This window comes from Morone saxatilis, unplaced genomic scaffold (genome assembly GCF_004916995.1).
Source record: "Morone saxatilis isolate NCDOM2014 unplaced genomic scaffold, NCSU_SB_2.0 Contig6, whole genome shotgun sequence".
In the NCBI taxonomy this organism is placed as follows: domain Eukaryota; kingdom Metazoa; phylum Chordata; class Actinopteri; family Moronidae; genus Morone; species Morone saxatilis.
In genome coordinates, this window is record NW_023340206.1 from 13700144 (window position 1) to 13713388 (window position 13245).

Sequence of the window (13245 nt, forward strand, 5' to 3'; positions counted from 1 at the left end):
CCCAGAGTCCCCCAGAGTCCCCCAAAGTCTGTAGAGTCCTCCAGAGTCCTATATAGTTCTACATAGTAGTCCTGCAGAGTCCTGCAGAGTCCTGCAGAGTCCCGTAGAGTCCTACAAACATCATCAGTGTCCTCAGCCAGTCAGAGGGCAGCAGGTCTCACTCTCCTCCATGTTTCAGGTGTGGGTGTTGGATTATTTTGGCGGGGTGAAGACCGTCACTCCGGAGGAATACTTCCAGGCAACGCCGCACAGGAAGCACCACTGACGGTCAGAGCCGCTGGGTAATGTAGTTCAACTTGTTCCGTTTGTAGTTCTATAATATGATAAATAAGTTGGTGCCACATTTCGGTACCTGGGAGAGAAAGTGATATCTTAATATATCTAAAAGCTGTAATGTTACCCTAGTTGAGTCTGAACTTGGTGTTTACTGTTTTCCCGCCAGGAGGACGGCGGCGTACGGCGGCGGCAGTGGCGGGGAACGATCAGCTGCAGGCTGTCGGTTTGAATCCTACTCTCTCTCTACTACAGTGAACGTGGAGCTGCTGATCATAAAGTTTAATTCATCAATAATCAATCAATAAACAATATTTCAGTTTGCTCGAATGAAACTTTAAACATTTAGAGACAAATATCTTTAATTTCCTCTCAGATTAATGGAAATAAATTAGAGTTCAAATATTCTAATGAAGGCACAGTATTTAACTACATAATCAATACCGCTGCGATCTGATCAGCTTTTGGTTTATATATAAAATATAAATGTGTGATAGTGTGAAATAATATCAGCAGTGTCATTGATAAGTTTGCCCACTGGAGGGAGCTGCTGAGTTTCTAATCAGACAGATGTGTCTGTAACTTCACTCAGCTATGATCAATAATATTAGTATTTTTTAACTTTCTCTCTTTTAAAGGTTAAAATCTAAATAAAAGAAGTGCCTTTGTACACTTTTATATATTTTCTATCACTGGAAATGCACTTTAATAAACACCAAACTCCATTCAATAAAAGTAAGATTTAAGGTTTAAGTTTGAGTGACTTTAAATATTACAGGAGCAGGTTAATATACAGGTTAATATACAGGTTAATATACAGATTAATTTAATTTAGTTTAAATTAAGATTATTGGCAGAAGCTTCTTTCTACTAAAACTACAAGAAACCCACAGGATCAATGTGTGTCATCACAACTACATCTCCCATGAGTCTCAGCTGTTAAACTGGGAGCTGTTGCAGAACTCACTCGAGGTCCACTTACGAGCTTTCAACAACATCTCTCTTTAGTAAGTGGACCTTGAGTTGAGTTTATTAAATACATGTTATACTTTTAATCAAATGATGAAGTGTTGACAGATTAAAGCTTTAGTTTCTTATTTAACTTCAAATATGGACAGAAAGGGCGGGGCTTATCCACTGCGGTGGGCGGGGCTTAGCCACTATTATTTTAATGTTTCTTGTTGCTGTGATACCTGATCAATGATAAGATTTATTTTTGACAAAATATATATGGATTATTTCTATAAATAAAGGTTTTTTTTAAATCAAAATGGCTGCACGTTTTCTGTTTTCTGATTAAGTGAAAACACTTTTTAACCCGTGTTGATAATATTTAATCAAACACTCACGACAATAATGTTTGTGTCCTTCAGGTTGAGATATTTCTGGGTATTTTCAAGTATTATTTGTATTTTCTTATTGTGACTGTTTGTAGAAAACCAAGTTAGCATTCTGAGTCATGATTGATTTTACATTTAATCTCCATTTTTAATAAAGTTGAAAACTAGCTGCTAATCTTTTTGTTTTGTACGACTCTGTACTGACAACATGCTAACATTCAGTCAGATTCAGTCACATTTAATGCCGTTCACCGGGCTTAAAGTCAGAATATTTCCATAAATATGGAGGAACAAATATATTTTGTGTTGCAGAACTGTTCAGGTTTATCTTCTGACCTCTTGGAGAGGTACTGACCCCCATGTTGGGAAACAGTGCATGGCTAATAACACCTTCTGTATTTTCATCACAAAGTTTCCTCAGAGCATTTTTCAGTCTGTACAACAGCTTTTATAAATAAAAAAACGACGTACAAAACCCCCAAAATAAATGAAACGGTAGTACAAAGCGAACCTTCCTCCCTCTCAAACCCGCAACTGAATTAGATTTGTGAGATTTTCTCTGCTGAAACATCAAAAAACGCCCAAACAGACGAAAACCTGATGTTTTTTTGCCATATATTTTGAAAGAGTGTGTTCATGTGTGGGAGAGAGACTCGTGTGCGATGTGTGTCACCTGGCACAGCAGCTCCTCACCACTTCCTGTTCCACTTAAAGACGAGAGAGGAAGACAGACGTTGGGGCTTCAGTCGTCTCCGTCCATCGCCACTGACTGAAAACCAGTTTTGAAGAAAAGAAAAAGGTGTCTTTGGGGAAACCAGTTCGGGATGGAGCTCCAGACGTGGATATCTGGCCTGCTGGTCCTCGCCTCTGTGTTTCCCCCGGCAGGTAAGACTCACCGGACACCCAAAGACACGAATAACGAAGGCTTTAATGCCCCGACTCCACCTCTGCCTCTACGTTAAAGCAGCTCTACTGCAAACTAAAATTATTCAAATTTTTTTAAGGTGTTATGTGCTTATATTTCATTAAAAACAAGGTTTCTTTTATCTTCAAAATGTTGATTTTACAGGTAAAAAGAGAAAAAAAAACAAATTTTAAAAATAATCCGAGAGGTTTCGAAGAGTTCAACGGACCCAAAAATGCTCAGATATGCTAAATATGTTGTTTTTTGTGTGTGTGAAAAAAGCTGAACCCCCAACATGTACGTGAAGACTTCCTGTGTGAACATTTGAACGCTTTCAGCAGCAAACGCGAAGAGAAAGCCGATTACAAGAAACAAAAAAAAAGAGGCTTCTTTGTGGCGGCCATGTTGGAGGGGTCCCGTTGTTTTTGTCCTCGTCTCAACTCAAATTCTCTACGTTGTTGTCAACAAAGATAAAACTAAACATCTTCTATCCATCAAATTGATTTTTTTGCGTTCAGAAAATATCAGCTAATTAAGCTAAGTGCAGCAGCTAATTGGCACAACATGGCAGATTAGCACACAAGCTAACAAACGGGGTAAAGTAGATGAACATCAACACAGAGACGAGAGAGAGACTCCAGATTGTTGTTGATGAAGAGGTCAAAGTTACTTGAGAGAGGAATAATATCCGACACCTTTACGACGTTTTTGTGCCATTGTTCTGAAAATATCGATCTATATCTATACATTAATATCATCTGTTTTATTTTTCAGTTAAATTACGATATAAAGTTGAAAGCTAGTTGCTAACTTTAACTCGACCTGCAAACACAAACATGTTTCAAATTGGATGCCATGTCAACAAAATATGGTCATTAAAATGTCTGTTTGGTTCTCTAATGTGGGTTTTTCTCACCAGCAGTTCCATTAAACCTGGCTGACAAGTTTGATATACTGTGAGTTTTCATGCAGCATTGTACCACCAAAACACCAGTTTACAACATCAATATTAGAGTGTTGAATACCAGTTTAGATTGCTAATAGACCAGTTCAAACCATTTAAAGTTTAGAACATTAAAGACCAGTATAGATTAGTAACATACCAGTTAGAACCATTGAATGTCTTGAGCATATAAAACCAGTTTAAACCACATAAAGTCTAAAGCATGAGATGCCAGTTTGAGGCCAGTTTAAACCCTAAAAACAGACCAGTAAGACCAGTTCAGTTTGTTTTCAGCAGTGAAATTAAATGTGGGACAAATACAGTTTATAAATCAGTAAGTAATTAAGTAAAATGGAGGTATGGAGAGTTTGTGACGACAAGATCGGCTCCATTTTAGAAACAGAAAACACTTTATGGTGGTTGAAGACGAAGCGCTCACACCCATCAACCTGCGTCCTGACAGAACTTCAGAATAAAACGAGGCTCGAGCCGACAGCGCAGTGCAATATTAATTTTTACACAGCGACACGTCACATTTCTCCTTCTGTGTTTATATCTTTAACATTCAGCGACAGATTAAGTGTTATTTGTGGCAGACGTATTTTAACACTTCCTTTTAATAACCGCTGTCAGCTCGGTAGAGGCATTACCTCACTTTAACAGACTTTATTAATAAAGCAGCAGATCCAAACAGTGATGGTACAGTATATATAATAATATAAATATATAAAATATAATGGAGGGATTCCTGACTGAGTATAGAGAGATATTAATTATTATTAGCAAGAAAAACTCATTTAATTATAACAGACTTCATTAAATTGACCCCTGAGAGACAACGCTACAGTGGACACGACTGAGATCCTCGTTAAATAACTTAAAATTAGTTCTTTGTATTCTTAAATGACAAAAATATGATGAAATATTATATAAATATAACACTTCTGTGTCTGTCAGCACAATAAAAACTTTAAAATGTGATTAAAAATAGTTAAACCAAGCATGTCTTCATTAAAAATGCTGTAAATTCAAACGCAAAGTTTGACTGAAAGTCATTTTTAAGAGATTTAACAGCGTCAGCTCTGGTGATTAAAGTATTTTTATGTACAGTTTACAGGATTTATGCATTAAAACAACATTTAAATTAAAGCAAACTCCATTTAAAAGACCCCTGAGTGACGACGCGTCACTGGACAGGACTGAGATCCTCGTTAAACACCTCCAAACATTAAATTAGGGTTTTCTTTGGACTGTTAAATAACAAAAAAATCACAGAATAAAGTAAAAAGAATCATAATTTAACATTTAACACGTTGAATTTTTAAATTATCATTGATAATAGTTAACCAAAACAGGTCTTTATTAAAAATGCTGCAAATTCAAACAGTTGTCAGCGCTTGTAATTAAATGAGTTTTATGTTCGTTTTACAGGGTTAATGCATTAAAATCACATTAAAATTAAAGCAAACATCATTAAATTGACCCCTGAGAGACGACGCTACAGTGGACACGACTGAGGTCCTTGTTAAACAACTTTAAATTAGGGTTTTATTTGTGTTCTTAAATGACAAAAATATGATGAAATTGTGTTTTTTAACACTTCTGTGTCCGATAGAACGTTAAAGACGTTAAGAACCTTAAAATATGATTAATAATAGTTAATATTAATAGTTCATTAAAAATGCTGCCAATTCAAACAGAAAAGGTAATCTGTAAGTCATTTTAAGTGATTTAATAGTGTCAGCTCTTGTAATTAAATGAGCTTTATGTACAGTTTACAGGGTTAATGCATTAAAATTTAATTTAAAATAAACCAAACAACATTAAATTGACCTCCGACCGGTGACGCTGCATTGGACACGGCTGAGATCCTCGTTAAACACTCCAGATTAGTGTCTTCTTTACATTGGTGAAGGGATGGAACGATGTCAGCGCTTGTAATAAAATAATTTTTATGTACGTTTTACAGGGTTAATACATAAAAACAGCATTAAATTAAAACAAACTGCATTAAATTGACCTCCGACCGGTGACGCTGCATTGGAAATGAGAGGAGAGAGGTCCTCTTAACACACCTGGAAACAGAGAACTTCAGCTTTTATATTCAGGTCAGGGTCATTTTAAAGGCAGCTTCCATTCTTGAAGGTCTGAATCTTATAAAATCATGTTTTAATTGAACACATTTCATATTTTATTTCAGAGATATTTGAATAAACCTCAACTGTGCAGCGTGTTTTACACCCTTACATGTAAAACAAATGCTGATATGAAGTTGAACAGACTGTAAATGTGAGCTGTAATAACTGCACTTCTGTTTTCTAACTATGTGAAGAAAATTAATCGACCACAAACAGTGAACCCCCCCCGCCTCCTGCAGTCCAGGAAGCAACTCTGTGGTTTCTAGGCTCTTAAAGCTGAACCCTCTTCCCCAAACTGAGCTCCATGCGGTGATGAAGCAACAGAAGCTGCGACCGAAAACAAACACAACGAACACACGCGTCAGTTTCAGTCCCCGTCACAGAAACACCCCTCAGACGGACCGGCCAAGCAAACCCACTGCGCTCAGGAGTCCGCGTTTCTCCTGTAAAGCAACATTTCTGCACATTCTTGGTGAAAATCCTTTAAAAACAGAGTTCGCGGTTGTTTCGCAGCCCCGACTGCCATCTTTGTTGAAAGATGGAGGGAACCGGTGAAATGAAAACAGACAGAAGAGGTGCAGAGAGATGGGTGGCAGGAAAAGAGAAACGGAGGTGAAGAGATGAAACGTACACATGCAGAGAGAGCGGTGAGGTGTCCTGGATTCTGTTTCAGGTGTTCAGGAACTCTCAAACTGACACTTTACTGTCTGTCGACCCATTTCACATTCTCTCATTCAGCTGGTTATTGTGACTCAGATCTCAATGTGCCCATCGAACTGCCTATATCTGAATATACAGTATACATATATTATTATTTAACTTTAAAAGATGGTTCTTTAAGATCTTGGCATGAAATGACTTTTTCCAGACTGCCTTCTGGTGAACTGCCGATAATCTTCTATATTCAGCAGTTTTGTTGCCAGATAACAGTTTTCTAGCCGACTGCAACCCAAAGATAAGATCCTGGATGATATCTGTGTTAGTGGGAACTCAGTGTTTGTAATGTAGTGACCTTAAATATAATAAGAGAATGAAATGATTATTACTGCATCATAGAAACATAAAAATACGTAACATAAAGACAGTTATAGTCTCAGTTCTGAGGATTAATCCAGCAGCCGTTTATAAATTCAACCTTAGCTTCACGCCAACGTCAGCGTTTACGACGTTTATCACTAAATTAAAACGAGTTCCTACATAGAGATCAGTTATTAATATTTACAGCCACTAACTGCCAGCTAACTGACAAAGCTAACGTTAGAATGCTATTATCGGACCTGTTTAGGGTAAAAGTTAGTATGGAGTAAATATCTGACCTGAAACTTGATAAAAGCTGTTTAATAGCGATTTAATCTAAAGATTTTAAATCACATTTTACTAAAATAAATAAATAAATCAAATAACAGACCTGAAATTACCAAACGTAAAGATTTGATTAAAAGAATAAAGAACACCAGTTAGCTTAGCATAATCATATATTTCATTATAAACTGTATGAATATTAAAAAACCCTGAAACAGATTTCTCCATATGCAAAGAGAAATAAAACTATATAGAAAAGATTTATCTTTTAGCCAAACTACGCTAGCTTGTGATGCTACAGTGACTTCCTGTTTACATAGCTGATTGCTCCTGATTGGACGGCGCTACAGAGGTTTCGTAGCAACAGATTTACTCATTATTAAAGTCTCTAGTAGCTGAAACATTTCTGAGGTTTTAACACAGTCCTGGTCAGGAATAACAGGCCAGTATCTGAATTATTTTGTTTTTTCATTACGCAGTTTGGACCATTTGAGGAGGTTGTTGGATGGATAAAACAAACCAAACGTCAACCAATTCTATTTATATTTAATGTATATTAACTTAAATTACGTTATTTACTTATTTGAATCCAAACTGTGATGTTTCATTAAACCTAACAAAGTAGTTTTGGTGCCTAAACCTTAAAAAACTGCGACCGTTTAATGTCACCTGACTATTACTACCATGACAACGTATCACCTTCGTTCCTGCCCGTCTAAAACTCATAAAAGCGGCTTTAAATGAAAGTTTTAAAGCAATTAAAAACAATTCGTTTTACTTAAATTTTTCTCTGTGATCAGCTTCAACAGTTAAATGTAACTTACCTGGTTTTATAGTGTAATCTAAAATTACTATATGAATGTATTTTTAATGCCCAGGAAGTTTGAGATAGAGATCGACTCTTAAAACCAACCTTCATCGGTTGTGAAGTTGTTATTTTCGCGGTCAAACTGATGTGGTGTTCAAATGCTACATGTAGCAACAGAGGCTACATCCTATAAGAGCGTTGGGGGTCCAGCTCTGTGGGTGGCCATCTTTGATTGCCAGATACAAGGTTACATCACCTTCCTCTAGAAATTGACCTCAGGATGAGAGAAATATTAACTGAGACACATGAACACAACACTGTTTATACAGCAACAGGCTGAAATATTATTAAAGATGACCTTTCAGTGGTTTCATTCAGGAAGCTGTCGCTGCTCTTTTTACAACAGGTGTCAAAGGCGCGAATGGGTGGTGTAATAAAGCGCTTACACTCACAAAAGCATTCATTTTGGTTTCCCCTCGACCCGATTAAACGCTCTCCAGCTCGCTGTTGTGATTACACGAGAGTGGAAAACTAAAAAACATTTCTGTGCAGTCGATATTTTCTGAATGAATCTGGATGTAAACACACACACGCCTCCCTACATGAAACGCTCTGACGTCAGAGTAGTTTTTCCGTCTGTGTGCAGCTGTTTGCTGGTTACAGTAAATGTTTAATTTCACATTTTTATATCAGCAGGTTCGTTCCAGTGTTGCTGGAAAATGTATATTCATGTAAACAAAGATAAATTCTAAAGAAGCTAACAAAGGTCCAAGCAGGGCCGTCCAACATTAACCTGTAAACGGAAGATTAAATGATTGGTTCAATAGTCAGGTAACATCAAGGAAAAAAACTGATATTATTCTTACTTTATTATTATATAAAGAAGCAGATAACAGCTTTAACAATTAAATTGGTTATCATGTCTGCCAGAGTAACGGTAGTATACCGTTAAATTCTATAAACCGAGTAATTACCTCTAATTTTGTTTCAGAAAGACCTGATATTTTAGTATTTTATCTTTACTACAAAGAGTCAAGTCTGTTTTTATCCATAAATAAAATTAATTTCTTCGCTAAAAAAAATCATTTTAACATTATTTAACAAAATACAACTGAAGCTGTAAACGATGGAGGGTTTACATTCATGTAAGACAAAGAAAAGGAGAAAATGTTGATTTCCGAGAGCTTTGATCTTGTCTTTTTTTTTGGCATTTTTGCTTGAAAAATAGTTAAAACGATGAATTAATCTGCTGCAGCTGGAACTTTGCTTTATTCTTTTAAAGTCGTGATGTTGCATTAATGCAGTCGATGACACTCGAGGCATCTTATGGTTGTGATGGAAATCTTTGCTGGAGTTTTGTGGATGGAAAGAAGCTCTCTGACTGTCGTTAGTTTGTGATGAGTCATGAAGAATTATGATAATTATGAAGAGATGTGATTAAGCTTTCCGTTAAAGTCTCAGTGAGTTACAGAAAAGGGAGTGTTGGTGTGTTTACAGCTGAAAGCTCTGGTTGGTTTGAGTCAGTTTAGCTTCCAGTTGATCAAATTATGATTTGATTACAGTTTCTGTGGAAACATCTCTAGTTCTCTTCTCATTTCATCAACATTTACCAAATTAGTAAAAAAGGAAACCCAGCTGTGGAACTCAAGGACATGCAGTCAATTAATCTTAAGTTTATGGAGGTTAAAATGATGTTTGTGTAAATTCATGTAAAATATTAATAACATTTACGTGTTTAGAGCTGCGACTAACAATCATTTCTATTGTTGTTGGCCATTATTTTCCGTTTATGTTTCAACTTTTTTGATTAAAAAATAACCTAAATGTGGGTGGCCTGGTTAAGCTCAGCTGGGTAGACTGGCGACCCCAATGTACCGAGGCTGAGTCCTTTTGCTGGCAGCGGCCAGGGTCTCCAACTCCCCCCCCCCATCCTGACGCTGGCGGCCCTTTGCTGCGTGTCATCCCCTCTCCTCTGGCCCCCCTTTCCTGTCTCTCTCCAGCTGTCACTATCATGAAGGCAATAAAAGCCCCCCCCCCCAAGAAAAATAAATAAAAATAACCTAAATGTTTAATCAAGTATCAGAGTAGTTGTTTATCATAAATAAATTATTCTCGGTCAATCCACTAATTGATTAATTAACATTAAACTTAAGGAAAATAGTTGCGACTTTATTATTTTTGGTGTAATTGTTCTAAATAATAATAATAAAAAATTAAAATATAATTGTTGCTAAACATGTGAAGCCTTTCTGAAACTGGTTTCTACAGGAATTATTTTGATTTTGATTTGGTGTTTTTTATTTTCAGTATCGTCTGCATATAGTGGTACAAAATTTCATAATTCGCAAGTTAAGTGTTGGCGGACTCGGCTCCAGAAGTAGAGCCAGATGAGCAGGTAACAGAACCGGGCTCAGATGTGTCCTGGCCCCCCGCTGTAACCCCCAGCTCAGGAGGAGGAGGAGGTGGGCGCTGACGGATGTCTGACCTCTCGCTTCTCTCCCAATTCACCACCAATATATACTGTAAATGTTCTTTCCTCCACTGCAGAAGAAGAGTGTAGTTTGAACTGTCTACTCTTTATTTTAAATAGTTTTTCTTATTTATAATTATATTTATTAAACTAAAGCTGCATTTCTTGATTAAAATAAGTTATAAACTACGACCACTGTTAATACTACAAATCCATTTACTACTACGACGGCTGCTGATGAAGTTTTTTTACCCATAACTCTGCATGTTTACCTCTATTATGTGTATCAGCTTGAAATCTAGATTGTACTTTAAAATATGACAAAAGCTTCATAAATATGAAGCATAAATACAGAACTTAACTGTTTTTCTGCACTTTTTTAGCATTTGTGTATGAAAGGTTATACATACAGTTACGTGAGTTTATTATTACTGATACTAACTCTTCTACTAACACTAATTAGCTGTAATTAAGAGCCTTCTACTACTACAATCTTTACTACTAATGCCATTTCTTGCAGTCGTTTCAGTGCCAATATGAAAGATTTCTACCTTTTTAAACTGCTGATATAGATTACATAGATTTACTGCTGTGGCTCAGGTGGCAGAGTGGGTCGTCTAGTGACCGGAGGGTTCGATTCCCGGCTCCCTAGGCAAAAAACTGAACCTCAGAGTGCTGCCAATGGCTGTCAGTGTGAGAGTGTGTGTGAATGGATGAGTTTCACTGTATAAACACATTTACAGGAATCTGCAAATTCACATTTTTCAATCTCATGTAACAAACAATGAGAAGAACTCATAAAATAAAGGTTGACCTGAAGCATTTGTAGTTGGACTCAACGATAGTCGAGGTTCAGGTCTGAAGAGTTATATGTGGTGTCTCTTAAATTGGTACTTTTTTAATTTGAGGTTTTGTATAGAAGTGTTAACGTGTGTGAAAGCGAGCTGATTGTGTGTACATGAAACTCTCCCTGCTGCGTTCATCAGATCACATCACACCAACCCCCCCGACCACACACACACACACACACACACACACACACTCTCACACACTTCCTGTTCAGTTTATATTTGATGTATCTTCGCTGCTATCTGACTTTATTTATATCAGTTGAACCACCGAGGCCTCCTCCAACCCCCTCTGATACAAACTGAAGATACGGAAGTGACCGTGAATCATTGAGTGCGGCAATCTGCTTGTACATCAGCGTCACCATGGCGACGTGATGCTGTGGTATCAGGTGTGTGTGTGTGTGTATTACAGTACGTGGTGTGTATACAGTCGTGTGCCTATACAGATAACAGTGGTTGCTGTGTGTGTGTGTCGTGTATACAGTACGTGTGTGTATACAGTGTGTGTGTGCCTGGTGGTGTAAAAAATGAAAGGAAAAAACACTCTGTATAATAACATTACAACATGCTCAACCGCGACTGGAGGCTTTTCAGGGACTATTTTTCCAGTGGCGCGATGAATCCCAGGGTTGAATATTACATGTCTCACTGTTACTCTCTGCTATAACGTTTGCAAACAATAACCTGAAAATAAGCACCCAGAAAGTCAGATTAGTGAGTATAATTCACATTTTTCCCGCCTCATTCTGTCATCTTCCTTTAATTAAATGAATCAAAACTCTTATAGCCGAAGCTTGCTGCTAATGGTTAGCTCGAAACTGATAACATAGTCCGATGTGGACAGCCACAACCGCCTGACGCACGGCCCACACACAAATGGCCTTCCACATGAACCAAGACAAGTTCATTAACGGGGTGTAAATGTGTGTTATCCGGAGGTGCCTCCGGTGAGACCTGTTAAAAACCCGTACCGATAACAGACACACAAGCTGGGGAGAATGGTAAGCAGTAAACACTACTGCTCTGGAGACGGTATTAATCAACTTAACTGTGTATAAAACAACAATCACACAAAAACGCTCCAAACAACAAAAAGCTGAACTTTCAAAATAAAGGCGAGGCAGTATTTCTGGAACAACGCATGATATTAGACAAGCGTGAGGTCGGAGCCGCTGACCAGGAAGACAAATCGGCATTCTTCCCTGGAAACTCACCTGTTGAGAGACACAACTGCGAGGGAAAAGGAAGAGGAAAGGGTCTTAGACCACAGGGCTGAACTTGTATTAGTGTGGACTCCCCCTCTCTGACCCCACACCAACACACACACACACACCACCACACACACACACAACCACCACAACACACACACACACACACTGAAAAAGCCTGCATAGCCAATCTCCCATCCACTCATTAAACGACGGTCGTTCCGTTCAGGCAACGTTTCTACCCATTTATAGACATTACTTGAAGAAATGTGTAGGAATATTGATATATTATCTACCAACCACTGGCACATGCTCTAATAAACCATCTGTACGTTTACAAGTTATTATTATATAATACATCGGAAATATTAATAAAATTACGAAGATATATCCGTGAATTCACGTGTTTATATTGTTTAATTTAATGGACTATAAGTCCTAGTTACACTGACAGAATCTTTACTAATTGATGGAAGTTTGGAATAAATGTTGTTATCCAGTGTGATAAGCATTGTAAAACTGTCCCAAATACAGTTATATCTATCCAGTGTAAACAGCAACTAATTACTGTCATCTTCACAGATAATGATTTATATTACAGTTCTATACTTTTAACCATTCAACTTAAAATAAATAACCAATCCAATAATAACAGCACATCTGCTGTAAATGTAATTTCTGATTATTTTTATTACTAGCAGAGTTCACCCTGGATTTACTAGATTCATTGTTCTTACACCTGTAATTATCTTAATTAAAACATTTGATTAACACATTAAATTTTAAAAAACCACTGTATCTTAAATACAGTTCTTTACGGAGTCCAGTCTATTTATTAAAAGTATTCTTTTTAGGCGATTCCAGCATGCAGGAAAATGACGAACTGGTCTCTTTATTTCTCACTTTTTATAGTTTTTAAGCTTAATCTTCGATTCAATCTGCTGTCCATTAACAGTGCTTCACACGGTCAGCCTGATAACATCTGCTCCATCCCATGAGACTTGTGTT

The 13245-nt window shown here is 37.2% G+C and overlaps 2 protein-coding genes across 2 annotated transcripts in view; both read left to right on the forward strand.

Annotated features, from left to right (window-relative positions):
* Nucleotides 1-178: 178 nt before the first annotated feature.
* Nucleotides 179-281, forward strand: creg1 (cellular repressor of E1A-stimulated genes 1; the record flags this gene model as incomplete). Its single annotated transcript, XM_035677964.1, is given in 1 exon segment — nt 179-281. A coding segment is annotated over 1 exon segment (87 nt), but the record flags the coding sequence as incomplete, so codon positions are not given.
* Nucleotides 282-2321: 2040 nt separating this feature from the next.
* Nucleotides 2322-13245, forward strand: part of LOC118340109 (T-cell surface glycoprotein CD3 zeta chain-like) — a gene marked incomplete in the record, with an annotated part of 15949 nt that continues 5025 nt past the window's right edge. Inside the window, 1 exon segment of the mRNA XM_035677969.1 lies at nt 2322-2498. Within this exon segment, the coding sequence (XP_035533862.1) occupies nt 2438-2498 (61 nt within the window).